Source organism: Drosophila virilis, chromosome 4 (assembly GCF_030788295.1).
Source record: "Drosophila virilis strain 15010-1051.87 chromosome 4, Dvir_AGI_RSII-ME, whole genome shotgun sequence".
NCBI classification, from domain to species: Eukaryota; Metazoa; Arthropoda; class Insecta; order Diptera; family Drosophilidae; genus Drosophila; species Drosophila virilis.
This window is the reverse complement of record NC_091546.1, coordinates 22,970,911-22,992,820: the sequence shown is the minus strand read 5'-3', so window position 1 is coordinate 22,992,820 and position 21,910 is coordinate 22,970,911. Positions and strand designations below refer to the sequence as shown.

The 21,910-nt window shown below is 34.3% G+C and overlaps 5 protein-coding genes across 6 annotated transcripts in view; 3 read left to right on the top strand and 2 right to left on the bottom strand.

The window, feature by feature from the left end:
- The window catches only part of LOC6627418 (UPF0585 protein CG18661), a 67,345-nt gene that overhangs the window by 15,594 nt on the left and 29,841 nt on the right, over positions 1-21,910 (top strand). The window contains exon 2 of the transcript XR_011416777.1: positions 10,721-10,840. The gene's annotated coding sequence lies outside the window, so the exon portion shown is untranslated. The remainder of the gene's footprint in view (positions 1-10,720; positions 10,841-21,910) is intronic.
- On the bottom strand, positions 1,678-10,144 carry LOC6627413 (protein rolling stone). Of its 2 annotated transcripts, none has more exons than XM_015172611.3 (6): positions 10,065-10,144; positions 4,392-4,698; positions 2,995-3,220; positions 2,645-2,764; positions 2,383-2,566; positions 1,678-2,314 (listed from the first exon to the last, which is right to left on the bottom strand). In XM_015172611.3, exons 2-6 carry the CDS (start codon positions 4,491-4,493, stop codon positions 1,978-1,980), a joined length of 969 nt encoding a protein of 322 aa, XP_015028097.1. In that variant the 5' UTR covers positions 4,494-4,698; positions 10,065-10,144; the 3' UTR covers positions 1,678-1,977. The 2 variants fall into 2 exon arrangements, with proteins under 2 accessions (XP_015028097.1, XP_002051086.1); XM_002051050.4 differs by lacking the exon at positions 10,065-10,144 and adding an exon at positions 9,097-9,171.
- LOC6627414 (sex-regulated protein janus-B) lies at positions 5,187-5,942 on the top strand. The gene is made up of 3 exons (XM_002051051.4): positions 5,187-5,343; positions 5,423-5,590; positions 5,651-5,942. Exons 1-3 carry the CDS (start codon positions 5,292-5,294, stop codon positions 5,878-5,880), a joined length of 450 nt encoding a protein of 149 aa, XP_002051087.1. The 5' UTR covers positions 5,187-5,291; the 3' UTR covers positions 5,881-5,942.
- rost (rolling stone) lies at positions 13,085-16,343 on the bottom strand. Its single transcript, XM_002051052.4, has 4 exons — positions 15,846-16,343; positions 13,731-14,082; positions 13,478-13,661; positions 13,085-13,408 (listed from the first exon to the last, which is right to left on the bottom strand). The coding sequence occupies exons 1-4, from the start codon at positions 15,945-15,947 to the stop codon at positions 13,219-13,221; spliced, it is 828 nt and encodes a 275-aa protein (XP_002051088.1). The 5' UTR covers positions 15,948-16,343; the 3' UTR covers positions 13,085-13,218.
- LOC6627416 (protein rolling stone) lies at positions 19,684-21,308 on the top strand. The gene is made up of 4 exons (XM_002051053.4): positions 19,684-20,313; positions 20,639-20,740; positions 20,810-20,996; positions 21,060-21,308. The coding sequence occupies exons 1-4, from the start codon at positions 19,992-19,994 to the stop codon at positions 21,280-21,282; spliced, it is 834 nt and encodes a 277-aa protein (XP_002051089.1). The 5' UTR covers positions 19,684-19,991; the 3' UTR covers positions 21,283-21,308.

The window sequence follows — 21,910 nt, the reverse complement described above, 5'->3', positions numbered from 1 at the left end:
AAATTTATAGCATATGCTTTGTCGCAACCATTGACCACAAATCATGAACCAGCGCAGTGTCATCACCAGCATTGGGTGTGTCTAGCAGCACGTGTGTTTCTCGTCCTTGAGCTCCTGTTGGGCGTTTGGTTATTAAATGTTTTTGGAAACTTAATTAAGGTTATAGCCAGCAGTAAGAATTATAACAACAACAACGACAGGGACGGCAAGCAGAGTTTAATGCCGCCGTCTAGCTGGCTCAATTGATTCCCCAATTACATTTCTGCCGGGGGGTTAGAACCCTACCAAACATACGTGCTCCTGGGTTTAAGGGACACTGCGTGTGAATGTGTTGAAAAGGTCACATTAAAGGTAATCCAAAAATTTAACGATGCATATACGGGTTTTTTTTTTTTGGTTTGCGATTACCTCTGACCACATTGCTCTGGGGTTAAACTTTTACCAGTCGAATTCTCTTTCGATCACCTACGAGTTATTTTGATCAAACTTTGTTCAGGTTTAATTATGCTGGGCATGGGCATCAAATCTTACTTATTTTCTTGTTGTTATTCACATTTGTTTTTGTTTAAATAAAAATAAGTAAATTGAAATACTTGAAATAAAAATAAACGGTTATTTAGCACACTTCGTAGATAAAGTACTGAATTTGTATTTACTTTCTATGATTAATTTTCGCACCGGATTTCGGCTGGGTTAGTACTTGAATTATTTACGAAAGTCCTAAGTTTTTCGTTGAGTGTAAAGCATTTATCACTGCAGGATATCTGACTTTCTACAACTCTTACTTATTTCAATACGAGAAATCTTTCGAAAATTGAATTTTAATATTGCCAAACAAATGTCACATATGATATGCGTCTGCTGGGGTATTTGGACTCCGATTTAAACACTCTTACTATGTGTCAAGTAATTATATGCTATGGGTAATTTTATTGTTACACAAAGTGTACTATAAATAGTTATGGCTCAACACGTGTTGTCCTTGTGATTGATTACTCTATCAAGATAATTTGGGCTAATGCCGCCATTCAAAGGTGATTAGGACCTTGTGTAAAATATTTACACAGGCTCTCACCCATATCTCGGGGTTTACGCAGTTTGTTAAGCAACTTTCAGCAGCTTTGCTGTCGATATCGAAGTCCTTCAGCCAATTACTCAATTGCTTTATTGTTTTTCTAGGGGACATAATTTGCTTTTTGTTGTTGCTTTTATTTTTCCCGTTTTCACATATTAGGTGCAGACAAACTTTTGCCGCCTATCATTTAACCTTCCCGCAATATGTCCCCGTATTTAAATTAATATATGATTTGCAACTGTAAAGTTCCCAAGAGCTAATATGACAATATGGTTAAACTGACCCTTCGGGGCCTTAGGTGGGAGGACCTTTATTATTTTATGGAATTTTTAATGGATTTTTGGGTTCTTTCACTTGTATGTAAATGTTGATCATGCAAGGACAAAGCGAAAGTTTTCAAGGATACATGTCTAAGCCCCAATGCCAACTTCGGAGTAAGCAAGCACATACCCTAGCATTTAAGGAAATTGGATGTAAATAGAGTACAAGTCTAAACAACCAAGAATACATTTTTAAGACTAGTTAGAAGTATAGAAATAGTATCTTAGGGTATAAAATGCATGTTGCACTAGGTAGTTCAATTTAAAAATTCCACATTCTACATTTATCCATATTGAAATTTATTTGCTTAAAATTAGCTAGAATTTAATATAATATCACTGGGTTAATATTCTACTGTACACTTTGACTAAAGTTGCAAAACATAGCCTAGGCAGCATTCAGATTATAGCTAATTGCACACTTGCCGGATAGAAATATTTTTTATTTTTATTTTTATTTTTTTTAAATAAATGAAGTTTTTAGCCAAGCTCAGAATATTTTTTTGCTATCCAATAATTTTACCACAAAATCTCGCAACGTTTTACATATTTGGCCAGATGTCTAACAGGTGTGAGCACAGCTTAACTCTTTGGCTTCTGCTCTCCAGCACTGGGAGAATATGCCTGATTCTCGTAGCCCGCATAGTTACCCAGCACCATGGATATGCGGGAGGGTGAATGCTGTATGCCATTGGGTGTTGCCAGTGTGTCACTGGCAGCCTTGCCAGACTGCTTGCTGGTGGTGGGCAGCACAAAGCTGCCCTGGCGGCAGCTACGTGAGAGAAATAGTCGCAGCTTGAAGAAAGCAAAGAGCAGCGCATAGATGCAACACGAGAGCACCAAGACGCCCAAAACCGTAATAAACGCATTTTGAGGCTGATTCCAGTCAATGACATGATAGATATACGGTTTTCCCTTCCTATTAAGTGGAGAGTGCAAATAGTATACAATTACTATGGGCAACTTGAGTTGGAATCGTTAACTCACTTGTTGATGCCGCCGGCCAGTTGATATATGTACGAGAATATGGCATAGATAATGCCGAACAATACTGGCAGAAATACGTGCAGCAATCGCAACGGATGTGCCACAATCCACAGATCAATGAACATGCAAATGGAGTTGAATGCATGGGTGAGTACATTTGTGGCATCCAAAGTACTTTCATTGGCTGCAATCCAAACAGAGAAAACAGAATGGGATAACATTGGGTTGGGTTTACCTATAAAAATAAAAATCAAGCACTTGCCATCGTAGAGTATGCTCCAGTAGATAATTGTGATGACAATCGATAAGACTAGCGTAATAATATGCATGCTCCAGTAAATCCGAAAAGGGCTCGTCCAGGCCTGCATATTGAGCAGCTTATCTATGGATTATGAAATGAAAACCAATTAAAATTAAGTCCGAAATTTAAAAAATATATTTTATAGAAATTTATGCTTCTGTAGATCTTCTAATTAATATTTTCATTGGTTAATCCGTCAGTTTTTATTTTGAATTATTTTTTTATTCTTAAAATTATTGTTTTTAATAAATAAAAGCGTTGTCGTGGAGTATGCTCGACTACAAAATTCCCTGTTCCCCTTAAAAACTTACCCGCGTATTCTGGATGATAATGCCATATGGTCACAAGTATAGCACCAAGTAAATTAGTTAGCATACACATCCAAATGCCCCAATTGGTCATATAGATGAAATATAGCCAATAGCAGGACTCATCATCGGATCGCGGCCACATGGACTCAATGACAACGGCGATGAAGAAGAGAGCCATGAACCAGCGATAGAACAAATATACCATGCTCTTTGTACAGGTCTGCCACTGTAATTTAGAATAACTAACTATGAATACTAAGTCGTACGACTATATTAGATATATGTACTTATATATATGTATGTGTGTGTACCAGCTGGGTGTATTAGTCTATCAGCCCCATGATACTTAATACACCGAGTAGCAGAACGTGGTGTAGGGCGGGCCAGCGAGCAGTTTTGTTGTACCTGGCGCCACAAACAATGCATGGCAATATACAGTTAGTAGCTGTTTGCCGCTTATTAATATTTCAAAAGTTTAATTTACAATGCTAGTACAAGCGGTTGTCTAACTACACAACCACCCAACCAAACAACAGAACTCGGAGTGCCCTCTCCTTTTATTGATACTATGAATGAAAGAAACTCATCAAATATGCTCAAGGTAAAACAATAAAATGGTTGAAACCAGTCACCAGTCCAACTGGGCAACGCCCATTTCTTACAGTTTTGGTCATTTGATTATATAAAGCAAATTATATAGACACTATTCCTGAGGCGATCAATTGATGTGCCATAAAAGGCTTAATAGGCTTTTGGAAATTTTGTGATTTAAATTGTAGATTGAGGAAAGCTTCTTTGAAAATAACATAATCTCTGTTTATAACTTTAAGTATATAAGTTTTCAATGCCACAACGTAGCCACACAGCTCCAAGATCGATGCTCACATCAAACTATTGTGGCGAGAAGCCGCAAGATTTGTTGCATGTAACTTTAATCTGAACGCAATATTACATATACAAAATAAGGGCTATATTATAATATTACCTTGATTTAAAAAGTATCCAATGCATTTTGACTTTCTTCACAAAAATATTAACACTTTTTTGTTAACTAAAATCAAGACATCATTAAAATGCATATTATTATTATTATAATATATCAGTTCGATAATCTGATTGGAGCGTTAAGTTATATGATGATTAGTCTCGGTTCTTGTTTCATAGCGACTAGGAAATTTGTTTCACTGTAAGACCCAAAGGCTCGTTAAAAATATTTGATGTGGCCTCGAGAAACAAGCTAACGACAGGAGCAGAGCAAACAGTTTAAAGTGAGCATTGACCCGCGATGTTATATAAATAATACAAATAGTACGCACCCAGCGCGTGTCAATTCAAGGAGACTGCTCAAGGACTCAATAGGTGTAGAGTTATAGGGCTTTAATTATTTTGGGTCTTACCTGCGATTTGACAAAATCATCGGGCGTATCATGATCAAAACCGCAACGTTTGCGTCTAAATTCCTTTCTCACTGGATGCACAATCACTTGAAGTTTTGTCATCTTGTGCGGCTGAGATGCACTTGTTAGCTTTGGTGATGCGTTGTTGTTATTTTATTGTTTTTTTATTCAGGCGATTTACGTAACTTGTCGAGACATGCAATTGTTGTGCTCCACGCAAGGTATTATGCAATAGTATAAGTAGTTAGTACAAATGCCATATTGCTAGCTGATTCTAATATGTGTATGGCATGATCAGAGGTTAGACCTGTGGATAAAACAAATTACGTTGTTTATAAGAAAATGGAAATTATAATTACTAATTATTAGGCATTGAGCCAACTTATTAAGCTTCAAGTTAATATTCAACAAGTCAAAATCAAAATAAATCAAATTTAAATCGAACCGGCTTTTAATCAATATTTAAATGATTTTTTAATTCAAGCCAAACCTTTAATAAAACCTGTTTGTGCAACAATTAAACCTAAAGGTAAAAATATATAATTTTATTGAAAATTTACTTCATATCCGGGAGGTATTTCTCATATATTTTCGAAAACTCACGAGGCATTGGTTCGAACCGTAAATCGAACTAGTAAAATTGTTCTTTCTATATTATAACTTTATATGTTTTGTAATCATTCTGTTGCTTTATTTTATAAGAAGCTTAATATGTTGATATGTGTGTGTAAATCTGAATCGAAACGTAACCTTTTCAAAAAATTTCATTAACCGAGTAGCCTATCTGCTAGTGCTTGCTACTTTCAACCTAATTTTTCAGTCGGAGCTGTTGTGCTGTATCGTCAACATCGAAAAAGCTCATAATAATTTTTTTCAAATTACGTTCAAAATTATTTCGATATGGATAAAGTGAGAAAGTTAATTTTTCCCACGTGGCGCCCAATTGTACGTGGTAGGTTATCTTATTTTTAGCCGAGCACATTATTTCTTTTCATTTTGGTTTTTGTTTAATAACAAAATATCCTCCAAAGCTGCGCGTAATTATTGCTGCGATCAAAAAGTGAAGAATCTTGTGACTTTCCCGGAGGTCACTATCGGGGATGGTAAGCTGAAATATATTCTTGCCAAAGTCTACGTTCATGGCGAAATGGGGCAGGCGAAAACAGTTGTGCGTGGCGTATCCCGGGTTAAATACCATCGTGAGTAGAACTTGAAATATTTAATCGAATTATAAACTAAATGACATTCGAACTGGACAGTCGATGTCTATGACCAGTTGCAAAGGGAAGCCAACAGTCTTGATCTATGCACTCAATGCTTGGGTGGCGGTATTATGGTCCACGATTGCGATAAGAATTATATCAAGATTTATGGCCGTTCTCAGACGCTGGGCAAAGCCGATCATCACGAGACAAGAGACGTCTTACATGAACAAGAGAAGTACGCTAATTACAAAATTGATGCTGAATCTGGCGGCATGGATATATAAAATATATAGTGTACGTCAATCCAGCTAAACAAATATTTAAAATTTTTTTATAAATCTCTAAATTGTATTTGTGTATTTGTCATCGGTCAATTCGGTTATGTATTTCAATTTTTCGGGCTATTAAAAAATTGACGTCAAAATTGGGCTTTAACTACTGTAGTAGCTCCACTTGGTAATATCGGAAGTTCAGCGGGTAGAATAGTTGATTGCGACGTAATATGGTTCAAATTATGCTTTATACTATCCTTGATGCCATATTTGCATTTTTTAAGGCCTTAATAATTCACACCTTAAATGGCTTTGTTAGCTGTCTTTGGGTTTTATGACCCTACGTTGCCTATGTAAATATGACCTTCCAGGCAGAGCAATTCGAGACCATTATAATTCGGCCCTAATGATAATGGATGTTGTATGGCTAGTAGCTTTTCCGTTTATAACGTAAATTGATTGACTTATGATTTTGAATACTTCTGCAGCGCATCACTTTGACTTTGTAACTTTTCATTATGAATATCGTACGTTTTTCATTATAATATAACAATTAGCTAACTGAGGTCGTCACTGGTTGCCTCAAAAGGGGCGCCATAAAACAGCAAGGTGAACATATATTAAAATTACACTTAATTAAGACTCAAACTGTAAGTGCGATCCGTAGGTCATTCGAGCGTTGGGTAATTTATAAAGCAGCCAAAAATAATGTATATACACACAAAAACAAAATATTAAAACAATAAATTAAAAGTAGCAGAAAGTTAAGCCAAGCTTAAATCAGTTTCATGCCAGAATAACTTCATATATACATTTATTTTACAAGCCTACATACCAAATTGTTATTCCATCTATTATTTATAGCTGGATTTTAGCCACGATTAAAGGAACTTTTATTTGCTTTGAAATTTCTTTATTTAATTTTTCATTTCAATGTTGTAACTATACAAATAAGTCTTCTGGATCAGCATAAACAGTCGGTATTAATCGGTCAATATATAACAAGACAATCATGTATTAATCAAATCGGTTTGCTAACTTGATTAAACGTCAGCTCAAAAGTAAAGATCCTTTCTTGATTGAAGTATTTGTCTAATGAATTAGACTTCTATATACACCTCTCCACATACCATATATGGCAGAGGAATTATTGATATTTTGTATTTATAAACACGTTTAGAAAATATTCATTTACCAAACATATTTAACGTCGCCTCGAAATTAATTGTTTCTTTTTGATCAATTTCATAATTAATTCAAGTTTTTGCAAGTGTCTTTATTTATTTCAAAATTTCATAATGCCCCCGTGTAACGTATAGGCTTAATATCATAGTTATTGGTATAATTTCACCCTTCAGTTTGCAGTTTAACTGCAGCTAGCAGCTGTTTTAAGTCAAGCAAAAATTTTCATATCACGCTCGTGTTTCATTACATTTCAGGTTTGCGTACAAAACGTTTGTTAAACAAAAGAAAAAATTCAATAATCCTACTCAGATTTATCAGCTGCAACTGAGCTACTATATTTCGTATTTAATTTCAGGTCTGTTTTTACCACGAAATACAAAAAAAAAAAAACCAAACATAAAACATTTAATGGGCTGCTAGACTCACGGCCCTGAACTTGCACGAATGACACCAAAAAGGTAACCAAAAAGCAAACTTCAAGACTTCGAGAGCCAACTATTTAACGGCTAAACTAACCATGGTTACCATGAGTATTCATGAGTACATTCATTCATGTATATCTTTTATTTCGTGTATTTATTTTATTCACGTTTTTGCCCCTTTTGTGCCACATTTTCGTCAACAAAAGAGCACAAGATAAGTGTGTGCACAACACATTTGTGCATACATACACGCATACTATATGGTATATGGCGCATGTATATATATATTTATGTATATATGTGTGTAGGCACACAATATAGGTTTATAGCTCTTGCATTTGTACTACATTGAACCTCGGCAGTTGCCTTCGTTTGAAGTTGAAAACTTGAATCCAGGCGACAGACAAAAATTTAAGTATGTATATGAAAACTTGTTGACCTTTACATCAAAACCCAACTGTGTAAATAATCATTTTATGTGATTGCAGTCGAACAGTCAGCCAAATGGCAAAGATAAAGCCGCATAATGTTATTTGGCTATAGGAGGGCGCCACTTAAAGATAAGATAGATAGATAAGGCCTTGTATTATCTGATTACAATTGGATAATTATAATTATAATCATCTTCATTATATTCAGCTGTGGATCTTAAGACAATTTAGCTTCTCTCGCTTGTCAGCACACTAACTACATTTTTTGGGTTTCGATTTAAATTCATGTTGTAGAAAGTGAAATCAAACGAGTTCAGTGGCATCTCATATGCAAATGTCAAAAAAATAAAAGAGAAGAAACTATTAAAACAATATATCTATATCCGATATTTGCCGCAGAACAGATCTCCACTGAATTCTGACAAAATTGTCGTTAATATTCTTGAGCTTTATTTGACACTTGCACGCTAATAAATCAATTGGCAAAACCTGATAGCTTGCATTGTTAAGAGTGTTAATTAGCTAATTAGAATTGTAAATGTCTATAATCAAAGAAGTTTACTTTTGTTTGAGGAATGCGAGCTATACAATAATGATATGAGTTCGGCCTTCTTAACAATTAACTTATGAATCTTTCAGAGGTTTTTTTTGGCTACACTTGATGTTTGACTTAATAAGTCTTTAAAGTGCTCTGGCTTACGCTTAAAAAGAAAACAATTTGTAAATTACTTAAATTTGTATTTTTATAAAAGGCGATGAAGTAAGGATAAAGTTAATGTTAATTGCAAAGTGCATCAGTTCTTTAACTTAATAGAAATCTGCGCAGAACCTTCAAAGCATTTGTTTTAAAGCATTCTAGCTTGGCTCTAATGCATTCTTTTAATTTAAAGCAAGCCGTTTTCTTTATAATTGAGTTAACTATCAAAAATTAAAGCTGCACACAGAAAAGTTCTTGCTAAAAACGATTCTTCCATAATCACAATTGCAAATATCGTTAGTATATTCTTTGTTTCAATCTAAATATCAGACTCTCAACAATGATATGTAAATAAAATTCAAGGATGTTCTGGCAGCACTTCTTGTCGATTTTTGGTTTTGTTTCTTTTTAAAATATGTACAAGTTTTTGAATATTGCTTAATTCAATCATAATATTCTCCAGCACAATAGTTCAATAAAATTCTAAGCTTACCTTCAGTTTACTAATGAATGTATAAATTGCACCCGAGTGTATCGAGTGTTGATTATTTAGGTTGGCACTCCTTGAATTTAGAGGAAGTCAGGTTTCACTATTTTGCTAGTTTTTTATTTATTCACTTAGTACTCTATAAACTGCTTATGGCAAACGCCTAGCCAAAACTAAATAAATGTCACTCATTAACGATAACTGGAAAACGTGCACAAGTTTTAAGTATTTGCCAATTAATGAGCCAATTAAAATGCGATACTTGCGCGTTTCTTGGTTCGAGTTCATATGGATATGATCTTAAAATTTTGCGTTTTCTATGCTCAGCCAGAAAAATATTTGAGTTTGTCAATTAAATTTGCATATGTGGGTAGAGATGATTGCATAAGGCTCAAATACCGTCAAGCACTTAAATTCTATTTGCCTTTGCTCAATGATGATTATTGTTTGTACGAGCGGTCTGCCGAATTTGGAAACAGCATTTGGTCATAATAAGACGAAAATAAAAAAAAAAAATAGCGAAAATAGCGAAAACCCAACATTGAGTATTCCACACACGATGCCAAAAAGAATGAAGACAACGCAATTTGAAATGGGCCAAGCTCGTTGTAACAATAATGATGGCTTAGAGCTGCGCGAATTTGTTGCTATTTTTTTGTACTATTATTATTACTATTATTGTTGTTATTTCAACTTTTTTGTTAACGAGTTTGTAGCGCGTTTTGCGTGTTTTTATACGCGTGGCTTGGCAGCATAAATGGCGGCTTGGGCACTGTAGTAATTTCTTTTTGGGTCAACAACTTTGCATAACGGTGCCTGCCTCTGGACATTATTGTATTTGGCTTATTGCATTTTAAACTTGTAATGCAGCACTAACAACAACAACAACAACATTCATAATCACACGCCAATGCATTACAGCAAAGCAAAGAACCAATCTATGCCAGTAACCATCCCCAACAGCAAGTACTAACCGCAAACTGGGTAGTCGCCAGATCCACCGAACAAATCACGACTTGTTGACGCGACGCGCGTTCCAAAACTGATCGCAACTTGTTTGGGCCAACGACGATGCGGGCAAATGCTGCGACGCGACGCACCGTGGTGAAAACCTTCTGCATGTGGGTAAATGATCTATGCAAGCGTGAAGTTATACTACAGTGCATAAATTAAATTATATTTTTATATTATACAAATATTTTAGAGTTATATATTTAATTACTGTAGTTTTTAAAAGTAAGTAAATGGTATAGTTTATTTATTTTCTTTTTACATTTAAAGATGTTAACTAACATATATATTATATATAATATTTTTCAAATATTTTTAAAACAAATTTATATTTATTTATAATTTTCGTATATCAAAATTTTTAAAATTTTAAATTTACAAAGCATTGAGAATTGCGTGCATAAAGAAACTAAGATGCATCCATATTATTAATTACTATAAATATGAAAACACAGCCCTGTCTGAGATAACAAATTTTGTCTCTGCTTTTTTGGTATGATCATTTATCTGGTTAAATGTAGTCTTTATGATTTCGAAAATTTTCTATACTAAGTCCAGCTTAATAATGTTGTGTTACATTCAAATTTGAAAATAAATGACTTATTTTTCTTTTAAACAGATTCGCAAATCGACATACATACATCAACCCACTGTCAATCTGAACTAAATATCGTATATCGTATATCGTAAGATCGTAAAATGCTGCTGCTGCTGCTGCTGTGGCGCCGACTGAGCACAGGTGAGTATTGTGCTTTTGTTGAGCCTCGCATACACGACAACTAAATCAGATACCTTAATATAAATAAAGTATTTCGGATATTAATTATATAACAACATATATACATTGCGAACATTTAATTGGTAGCTTAGTTCAGATTATTTATTTTTGTGTTAAACAATTGCAAATTTTACAACTCCTCAATTGGAGCGCTTACTGTTCCCATAAATAAGATATTTAATTGTTACAGACCTAAACGGATTAAATTCATTTATTTAAGCCATTTGAGTGATTCACCGGAATGCACATATTATATGGCGTGCCTATAAAACTGTTCTTTGTCATTTTTGGTTAAACATCACCCATTTCGCTGAGTGTACTTGTCTCATTGCTGCAGAACGCTTAAAGCTGACGACGCTTTTTGACTCTGCTCCCCACCAGCGCTGCGCGTTCCGATCTTTTGGGTTTCCTCAGGAGAGTAACATACCTAATTAGTCTTTTATCTGTGCTTCGCGTTTTGGCAATCGGCGTCAACTGAATAAAAGCAATTCGAGCTGCAAACACTTTACGTCGAACCCCTTTCTAACTAACTTTGTACAGTTTTTGTTTCTTTTTATTTTCTTTTACTACATTTATTCTCTTCTTTTTTTCTCTTTCTTTTGCAATCGTTGTAGAGAACTCGTTTATGTATGTTGTATGTATGTTCGTACATATGTTTGGTATAACACGACGGCTTTATTCCTCAGGAAAATGATTTGGCAATGATTTGAAGAACTTCGTCATTTTGCGTGATGACGCATTTTGAGGAGGGGGTACAGCTTTGGGCAAAAGTACTGCTCCGGGGTTTGCTGAAATGTGTGCCACTTATAATCAAAACACAATGCTTATCCATTTCTTGATATTGACTTCAATTCCATAGAAATATACCCGATCACAATTCAACAAAATTTGGCCATATAGCGTGTAAAAGAATATGAAACCCTCGAGAAAGTGGGAATGGGAAAAATAATGTCCAAGGAAAGTAGAAAAGATGTGTGTATGTGTATGTGAAGGTTTTTTATAAATACATGTGTGCAATAAGTCGCTAGTTACCTCAATGCATATGTATGTATGTATGTATGTCATTGCCCTCTGTACCCTCACTCTTGCGCAGGGCATATTTAGTTTCTTATAAAGTCTGTGTAATTTACCTTCATATATCTATGTATGTATATACATATCTATGTATCTGAACTTGTATTAAAACGAGCTTTTTTAAAACTATACAATTAGATCTCCCTTGAATTTTATTATCGCTTTGTCCAACTGTGTATGATGTTAAATACATTCTTTAATTGATTGAAAGATGTGCTTCTATTCCAAAATTTTATTGGGCATAGTTTTGAATTTTAGGTATTATTTATAAATTTTTTTTAAATATATGTGTTTTTGTTTTATAGTTTATTTATTTGATTTATTTTTTTGATGGTAACTTTTCGAATTTATTTTCATTATTTTATTGTGTGTTCATTATACTTAGTTTATTTATTTTTTTTAAATTTATTTTACTATTCATTTTAATATGTATATATTTGTTGTTAATTTATTATTTACAGTTAATTAATTACGGAACAATTTAAAATTTGTTTATATTTTATTAAAAATGGATAATTATATTTTTAATATTTTTTATGTTTAAATTTAAGATGGCGTGTTATCATTTCTTATAAACCTTTTTATATTAAAAATGTAAAACCTCATATTTATCAATGCAATACAGTAAAATATAAATACTTGCCCACAGCCAGTCTTATTTAAAATCTAATTTCCTTATTGAACCAATCGGTGTTTATCAATTGATTATCACCTAGTTCATAATCGATATTATAAGTACATGGCATTTACAAATTTCATCGTAAACACCTTTTAATTTATTTAAACAGCTTTTAAAGAATACCATCGGTTACCTTTCCCTTAAGCAAAATTATTTTGTTTAAACTACAATTTTGCTGCATATAAAATACCATTTTAAATTTGATTCGATCAAATTTTGGCAGCGTTGTGCTCTTGTTATTTTTTCAACAATTTCTTTCTACTATGGATTCCATAGTAACAGGCTTTATTCAATTGTTTACACAATTAAAATATTGCCAGAGCAATAGGATGTTGCTTTGGCATAAAGGAACCAGCAAAAACTTAGTCTAGCCGCATAGCCGGTACTTACTAAATAACAATAATTTAGTCTGTACAGCTACGAATTGATATAAATAAATGCTAGTGTGTGTGTTTGTGTGTGTGTGTTGTGTGTAATGTATGTAACTAAATGAAAATTACAACAAAATGCGGGCGGTACTACTTAAAACTATGTGAGTGCAGTTGTGTGATGGTGTAATAGTCAGTGCTGAAGACAGGGGCTAACCTCATATGAGGCCCACTGCATGGGGTGTCCAGACAATGCTGAAGGCCCTATTGAAGACCTGCTTCATTTTATGAACGCCAAAGAGCAGCAGCCAAAAGCAGATGATCATCAGAAAAATGCCAACAAAAGTCACCAGACAACGCATGGGATTATGCCAGTCCAGTATGGGATAAACATAGGGATTGCCGAATCTGTGTGAAATAAAATAAGCAGACAATTAATAAAATCAATCTTCAGAAATCCAAGTGCGGGCCACTTACTCGTCGGTGCCACCACAAATGTGATAGATGAGGGTGAACAAGAAGAATGCTATGGCCATGCACATGGTCTGTACCATATGCAGCAATCGCAGTGGAAATGCCACGATTAGGAAATCGATCAGCATACATATGCTATTCAGGGCATGCGTTATCACGCTGATTGCCGGAAAACGTGTTGGCTTGTCTACGCATATATGTACATAGAATAGAATTTAGCATATTTTTTTAGTCTGCTGTTGTCAGTTGCACTCACTCATGCGTCCATTTAGAAATATCCAGTATACTGTGGAGATGACCAGTGCCATGAGCAGTGACATATTGTGGAGCCACCAATAGATCTTCAGGCCGGACGTTGTGCTAGCCTTCTGTCCCGCTTCTTGTACCAGACTCCGCACATTCTGCAGATCGAAATGCCAGCGTGTGACATGCACGGCGGCGAGCAGCATGGTGATCGTGATCAGACCAAAGCCCCAGTTGGTCATGTAGATAAAAAATTTGCCATCGCAGAATTGCATAATGATGCAAGTGATGTAAACGCCCAGAGACAATAACGCCCATATCCAACGATACAGCAAGTAAATTGTGCTGACTTCATTCTTTTGCCACTGATGAAGAGACAGAATGAAAGAGAGAGAGAGTTGTTAGGGGTTAAATAAGCTATGTCGAAAGTCAAATTCTTGGCAAGATCAAATGATTTAATCATTGATATCATTAAAGTGTTTTTTTTTTTTTTTAATATATTATATATTCTATTATATATTTTATATTATTATAATTGCTAATTGTAAAGTTTAACAGTTATAATTGTTTACTTACTTTTTAGCAATTTACAAACACATGAAATAATTCTTTTATATTAATTGAATATTATATTATTTACCACCAAGAATGACTTTCCATAAAATATTGAAAACAAGCAAAACTACATGAGGCAGATAGCATAAACGCTTTAGCACCCAAAATCTAGATGTACAAACATACAAAAATAAAGATAAGTCACATTGGCATTACAATGATTGACCTTCACACCAGAAATTAAAGTTTTGAGCAAATTTTATTGATTGCCATATGATAATTATAGTGCTAGTTAGGCTAGCTTATCTGAACTTTGGCATACCTATAGTAGTTATTTACTTAATTAACCCTGCAAATACAAGTACGTGATTTAAAAAAAAAAAAAAATTCCATTTGAAACAATCATAACACCCCTTGCTGCAGCGCAGCTAACATTCTGACAGCTGTTATCTGTCTGTTATCGCTCTGTACGCGAGATGCTGTCAAATGATGACGTACTAGCCGGCTCGTGTTTGTCTAGTTAGTAACTTTGTTGTGTTTACGACTAGGTAAAGTGCAAAACAAAACTGGATCATTACGTAATGAGAATTGATTTGTGTTGAACTTGCGAAAGAGTATTACCCACATCAGGCGACCCCATTATAAATATACATATGCGTATTCACTCGTGTCTAATCTTAATTAAAAGTAAATATGTTAAACATTTTTTGCTTTTCTCTAATTGCGAACATTTTTTGCAGTTGCAAAGTCATGCGGGTGTCAAAATATGGTGCGATATTTCCGGAGTTTTTAGATATTATGCAGGTGCTGTTACTGTAAACTGTTATCGTGGTATGTCATATTATCATTTATGATATACGACGACTTTGTAATATGTTATGTGATCTATTCGGTTATCTGTTGTACATATTTTCGGTGTCATTTGTCTGAAACACCAGCTATTCTTAAGTTAATGTAAATTCACATTGGATATGCTAATTTTCATGTGAATGCTGTATATAAAGAACTCATTAATTATGCAGGCATGAATAGCTTCTTTTTGGGGCTTTGAAATAAGTACTATTTTAATTATATAAAATAAGCATAAGTATTTGTAAATTAGGTTTGCACAAACAAGAACATGACTAACTAAATGAAGAAGACATTTAACAGACCCAAATATATTTCATTAATATATATGTTGGCTAGGAATGTTAAGTACCACTTAAAAAATAATAAAAATTATAAATTATAATTAAATAAAATGTATTAGTATTATTACGTTAAGTAAACAAAATAAATCAATTTAATGTTGGGTATTAATTGCTGTGTTGAAAACGTAAATCTGTTCGGTTTTGTAAGGGTATACAAAATTCGTTGGCGTGTTTTCGACATGCTGTACACACGTTATTTGTACACTGTCAGTATTATTTAATGCTTTAATAGCCCCTACGTGTGCATACTAAAACTTCACGCGACTAAGTAAATGATCTCACCTAGAGCTTAGAGTTAAGCAAGTGCAAAGGCTTTTCAACTTTGATTTGAACTCTAAATCTCTTAAAACATTTCCGTTTGTGGCAGCTTTAACACTCACCAGCGATTTGTAGAAGAGATGCACGTGACTGCATTCAAAGCCGAAATTTTGCTTTTGCAATTCTTTGTTGACGCCCTTCCGGAGCCTATTAAGAAATTGCATTTTAAGCGATCGTAATGCGAGTGAGTGTCGAATTGGTCTGAATCACTACCGACTCGCAAACGTGGAGCTTTTTCCTGTGTGGACGCCACAGCTGGGCAACTTTACACAAACAAAATTTCAGCTTTATGCAGCTCGGTGATTTATGTAAACGCGCCAAACCAGCCACACACACACGAGACTATGGAGCATGCAATATTCTCAGTGATCTTGAAAAATAAAGCGCTGAGCCAACACTTGGACGGAATCGATTTCGTGTTCGTTTTGGGTAGCTGCTCCACTGGGAACGCGCACTCGTGCACAACACGACGAGGCAAAGCGAACTGAAAGCAGTAGAATGCTTTTACCCTTTCAAAGTTACACACTTCTGGCTGACCGAACCCGGCGAACCGATTAGAAGCGCGCTCACTGCAAATAAACGACAAGCACTAGGCGCAGGCTTCGTGCTCTTTATATACGAAGCCATATACCGATCGGTCGACGGACAAGTCGAACATTAATATCACAATTTATATACCCTTTCGAGTCCGGCTTAAAGCAGAAACTCATTTGCCGTTCATTATGCATTAGCGAACTCGTCAATATAATTTCTTAAACATTTTGTAATGTATGTGTGAACTTTTGTTTAATATAGACAAATATTAGATTAAACATAATTACTTGTTATTTTTGAATTATTAGAATGAGAGAATGGGGTAAGCAATAATTGTAAGGAGGTTAATAGCCGATATTGAGAGTCAAATTAATAAATAAATTATGGATTATAGCATAATGTGATGCAAAGCATTACAAAAATGTGCTAGCATTATAAACAGCATTTATTTTTTTAGTGCTTCAATTTATAATTTTTATTTCAACTACTAGAATAAGGAGCCAATTTAAATAGATTTTAATTATTAGTTAAATATTTCTATGCCAATATAAAACTCCACATCGTGTCTTTATTTCTGAATTTTAAAATCAAATATAAAAAGCCAAAATTTGCAATCAACTGGAAAGTCTTGTCTAATTTAATATAATATTTTGTAATATAATACGAATACCGTCTGCATAGCTATTTTATCAAAAATTTATAGGGTATAACAATATATTAAACTAAGTAATTTAATTAAACGCATGTCATAAATGTGAAATATTCGAGTACACACATCGAGTGTCAAATAGCAGAGTCGTCATTCTGTTAAATGCTCCGTCCAAAACATGATGCTGTGGGAAGCATTCCGAATGATATGATATCAATGATATTGACAGCAGCAATATTTGTCAGCGTATGTCGCAGGCCGCTGACTTTACTGAACTTGGAGCCAAGAAGGTCGATCAATTAAAGCTGTGAGCTCTCCCAATTGTGTGTACTGCAAATACTTTGTGTGGGAGTCGCAATTTCACGGGGATCAAAAAGCATTGAAAACTTTTCAGACCAGCATTTCATAGGCTCGACCTACATTTGCCTTATCGACTGGGCGATAAGTGGGAAAGTATATCAAAAAGAAAGCTGTTTTTTTTTTTTTGTATTTTTATAAACAAGTAATCTAATTGAGCGTCATTTATATAGTACAAAGTCCCAGTAGATGTTGTACCTAGACTAGTCTCTGATAACAGAAATAGTTATAAAAAAAAAAAATGTATGACAAATTAGTTTATTTTTAGTTTGAGACATAATATATTTAACATTTTTCAAATTTTTATTGAGATTTTTTTCGCATTGAAATTATGCAGTAAAATAAGTATTTCCCCACCCATTTATGAATGGGGTGATATTTCAATTTGCCAACGTAACTCGATCACTTGACGGTCAGCTTAATAAACACAGCATCGATTACAAATTGGTTTGTGTTTCAATTCCACTCAAAATTGTGCAAATATATCAACTATGTACATATTTCTACCAGATATCATACAATTTGAAGACGCACACAAACGTGCCGGAAATTTGCATTTGGTTTTTGTTTCAGATCTCCCTCAAGTTGACCTTGTCATTGACTTGAGCCAAGCTTCTGACAATTGACAAATTACACTCTGAAAATCGAAAGTGTCGACATTTCGTGTAAATATACAGTCACTGATTTTTATTGTTTCTTTATTGCATAAATTTAATTCAATTTATTGCCAAATTTACACGATCTCTAAGACCCGGACCCCCAGCACTTTGCCACTCTGCTAATTGATGCTACAAACACTTGCTAGCATTGCAATTCCACTTGCAACGTGTGATTGTTCAAATATTTGCTGGAAAATATAATTGATAACATAATAATATTGCATGTCAGCTGCAATAGATTCGAGGCAATTTTTTTGATTTCAAGCTTAGATTTGCGTAACAAATTGTTGGAGGCTTGTCTGAGTAGTCTGCTACAAATTATGCTGGTCATCACAACAACAATCGACTTTTAAAAGACTTAAGTCTCTTTATGTCCTGGGCTAAGCTAATATTTTTATTTTCCTGGATTTTCTGGGAATATGTATTGATTGTTTCCATAGAAAGTTAATTGCTCATGAGATGCCTTTTATTGTGGTTTTTATTTGTTGTCCTTAATGAAAGCACAATTTATATAACATTTAAAACAAATTATATTTATCAAATTTAATGATTATTTGTTTCTTATTATTATTTTTATGGTTAAACACATATATTTTTAATTTTATTTATTTATTCTTATTTTAATATGCAATCAATGATAATTTTATTATTATTATTTATTGTTGTATTATTATTTTTATTATTTTAATAAGTAATCAATGATGTTTTTGTTTTATATTGTAATTTATTATTATTTTATTAGGCAATCAATGACAATTATATTGTTTTTTATTATTTTATTCAAAATTGTCCCAATATAAAGCAGGTAAATAATATTTAATAATAATAATATATTTTTGTTTTATATAATTATTTAATTAATTTTTTTAATATGATATTTTTATATAAAGCAAATCAATAATATTTAGTTTTCAAGACATTATCTATAATATTATCTATAAAACTAGCATATTCATTTTTGAATAATAATTTATATTCAAAAAGAAAACAAAGTTTTCATAAATATTTTCTCTAGATATTTTCTAGTTTTTCATGAGTCCTATTCTGTTATATTTTTTTCAGCATTTATCTTGGTTTTTTTAAGTTTTATTTTCAACGCATGACCATGAAACGTAGATTATACTCTTTTTATTATCATGACTAACAGAATAGAACGCGTAATTTAGTTTATCTATAATGTAGAGGGATCCCAAGTGCCACATTGTTGGCCTCAGTTAACAGAGTGTGGGCAATGTTTGTTTGTAGTTGCGTTCCATAGGAAATCCATTCAACACCTAAGTTCAAGTTCCAATATTGAAGTGCCTAGGCACACGTTCGATCCGTAAAATGCTCTACTACGCAATTACGATTTTGATTTAATGTTTGTTAACTTTCAAATGATAAATTGATAGCGTGTGCGATTGATTTCAGTTTGAATGAAATCGGTGATATTTTGTTTTTTTTTTTTTTTTGGAATGATCGAGCCATCTTATCATTAGGGCTGCATTTACACGACAGAGTCAGCCAATGTTTATTTATAATAGTTTTATTGTTCGCATGAATCATGTGCAAAAGTTCCCAAATTGTTGTTTAAAAATTCAAAGCCAATTTTGCGCGTGTCACATTTGTGCGATTGGCTCTGGAAAATCGTGGGAAATTTTTCAGGCCTGCTGCTGCTGTTGCTAGTGCCGAGTTGTTGGCCAAGTTAGTTCGGTTCTGGACAACATTATTAACAGCGGTTAAATGCTTATTGGCTATTTGTACCGTGACTTATCTGATAGACATATACATTGGAAGTACTTTCCAGCTAAACATATCTGGCGATAAGGATCGTGGCCTGATAAGTTCAGCACTTAAATTGCCATTCAACTCCAGCGATTTTCGGAAACAATGCCAAACTGTCAGCTCTGCTGGGCCGAGTCTGGCCCTGGCTGCGTCAGTTCGCATTCTACCAACAATCTAGCCAGCTGCTCTGGACGGCCCTAGCAGCGTTTGTCCAGCTTCGTAGACATCGAGTTCATCCAGCCGGCATGCGCGATCCAAGCGGGCAATGCTGTTGCCAGCCACTGCTGGATGAGTTCAAGTGCTCCAAATTTTCACTGCACCACGATGAGCCTGCGGACTTTTGTCGCTCCCAGTGGCAACGTGGCGAACGCTGCATCATCTGGCTGATCTATCGTTGGCTTCTGGCCGCCTTCTTTGCGGGCGGTGTCATTAGCAGCCTCGTGCAGGAATTTAAGGAGGGCACGTGGTTCATCTATCTGACCGATTGGGGATTCACTTTGTGTTTCTATGCCTGCGCCTATGGCGCCGTAATAGCCACCATATACTTTATAAGGCCCAGCTACTTTGGTAAGAAGTGAAGTGAAATCCCCTTTTCCTTTTTATTTTTCAATATTTTAAAATACATCTATAACTCCCTACACATCATATTATTCGTGGTTTAAGGGCAACAATTCGAACTTAAACCCTCCGGTAAATTACTAAACCTACTTTTGTTCTGACATCGAAGTTCCATTGATATTCTCTGCTTAACTCATAATTCCTCTATTTCCATAGTGAACGGTTGACCGTGTTTATAATTCAGTGAATCAATCCGTGATTCGAACAGCACAATATTAATACAATTCATTCTCATACCGTTTCACAAACCTTTTGACCCATGACTTATTTGCAGAATCTGGTAGCTGGGCACTCAAGATTTACTGGTGCTCGCACTTTACGACCACCGTTCTGGCCATGCTAATAACATTGGTGTTTTGGGCAGCGCTGTATCCCAGTGAGTCGCACTTCTTAGCACTAAGACTCTTGAATAATTATATTACAACAAAAAAAATACCTTCTTTAGGCATGGCTGGTGGGCCCGTTGGACTATACAATCTCTGGGCGCATGCGTTTAATTCTGTTTGCATGCTTTTCGATTCTTTTATTGTGGCTTTTCCCACGCGCCTGATGCACTTTGTATATCCACTTGCTGTGGGCCTCATCTATGGCCTGTTCTCGCTAATCTACTTCTGGGCAGGCGGCGTAGACTTGTGAGCAATTATTACGGGCCATTCCCTTATTTTTATTATTATTTATTTATTATAAATTTGCAGCTTTGGTAATCGGTTCATATACTTTATTCTGGACTGGGAGAGGCCGGGTTTGGCCATTGGCAGCGTTTGTGGCTGCATTGTTTTAGCGCTAATCTTTTGTGTGTTAATTTTCTGGATCTATAGACTAAGATTGTGGATGTACGAGCGCTGCGGAAAGAAGGACAACTCGGAAATGATGGAAACGCGAGTGGCTATTCCTACGGTAACTGCTCAAACCGTTTGAATAATAAATTGAGTCTGAATTTATAATTCTTCTGAGGTCTTGTGTATTCTTCCAATTGAACTGAAATTCATTATCATTTTTTGCGACTCATGCTATTCAGCAGAATACACAACAAGTCTGTATCTTAAGAACTATATACAGTAAAGTGTGATTCTGTTGAGTTGGGGCCACTTATCAAAACCTAAACCTCATAAACTGTAAGTTATTTGTGTTCCTCTTAAAGATTTTTTTTTATAAAAGAACTTATTGAAATTCAAATAATTAAATCATTCAGTTTAATATTATTTTTAGATAAAAATTTAAAAACAACTCTTCTATATTCCGTAAGTGTTTGGATTTTTCCTTTCCACTGTTTGAACTAGATTATTTTTACTTTCTTGACCTCTAAAATTTGTAATTATCAAAGTATGGCTAATTCAATATTTCTGAATTGCAAATTTGTTTTCTTTATCGCGAAGACCATAAAAAAACTATACTTGTTTTCTGATAGCTATTGAAATTTTATCAAAACATGCTCAGACACTTCTTTTTGCTTCGTCAATGGAAATTCCAATTATATTTTTTGGTAGAATATAAAAAAGTTTGGTCATTAAAATAGACTCGGGTGCATATTAGTGGGCATCCTTCA

Excerpts from the sequence above, each read along its gene's own strand:
- LOC6627413 (XM_015172611.3), bottom strand. The coding sequence starts at position 4,493 with ATGACAAAACTTCAAGTGATTGTGCATCCAGTGAGAAAGGAATTTAGA. Across the intron at positions 2,567-2,644 it reads CTGGAGCATACTCTACGATG|CCAATGAAAGTACTTTGGAT; the intron begins GCAAGTGCTTGA and ends TTTGGATTGCAG. Across the intron at positions 2,315-2,382 it reads CTGGCCGGCGGCATCAACAA|GAAGGGAAAACCGTATATCT; the intron begins GTGAGTTAACGA and ends TCCACTTAATAG.
- LOC6627414 (XM_002051051.4), top strand. The coding sequence starts at position 5,292 with ATGGATAAAGTGAGAAAGTTAATTTTTCCCACGTGGCGCCCAATTGTA. Across the intron at positions 5,344-5,422 it reads GTGGCGCCCAATTGTACGTG|CTGCGCGTAATTATTGCTGC; the intron begins GTAGGTTATCTT and ends TATCCTCCAAAG. Across the intron at positions 5,591-5,650 it reads ATCCCGGGTTAAATACCATC|TCGATGTCTATGACCAGTTG; the intron begins GTGAGTAGAACT and ends CGAACTGGACAG.
- rost (XM_002051052.4), bottom strand. The coding sequence starts at position 15,947 with ATGCAATTTCTTAATAGGCTCCGGAAGGGCGTCAACAAAGAATTGCAA. Across the intron at positions 14,083-15,845 it reads ATCTCTTCTACAAATCGCTG|TGGCAAAAGAATGAAGTCAG; the intron begins GTGAGTGTTAAA and ends TCTCTTCATCAG. Across the intron at positions 13,409-13,477 it reads ATTTGTGGTGGCACCGACGA|ATTCGGCAATCCCTATGTTT; the intron begins GTAAGTGGCCCG and ends TATTTCACACAG.
- LOC6627416 (XM_002051053.4), top strand. The coding sequence starts at position 19,992 with ATGCGCGATCCAAGCGGGCAATGCTGTTGCCAGCCACTGCTGGATGAG. Across the intron at positions 20,314-20,638 it reads TATAAGGCCCAGCTACTTTG|AATCTGGTAGCTGGGCACTC; the intron begins GTAAGAAGTGAA and ends ACTTATTTGCAG. Across the intron at positions 20,741-20,809 it reads TTGGGCAGCGCTGTATCCCA|GCATGGCTGGTGGGCCCGTT; the intron begins GTGAGTCGCACT and ends TACCTTCTTTAG.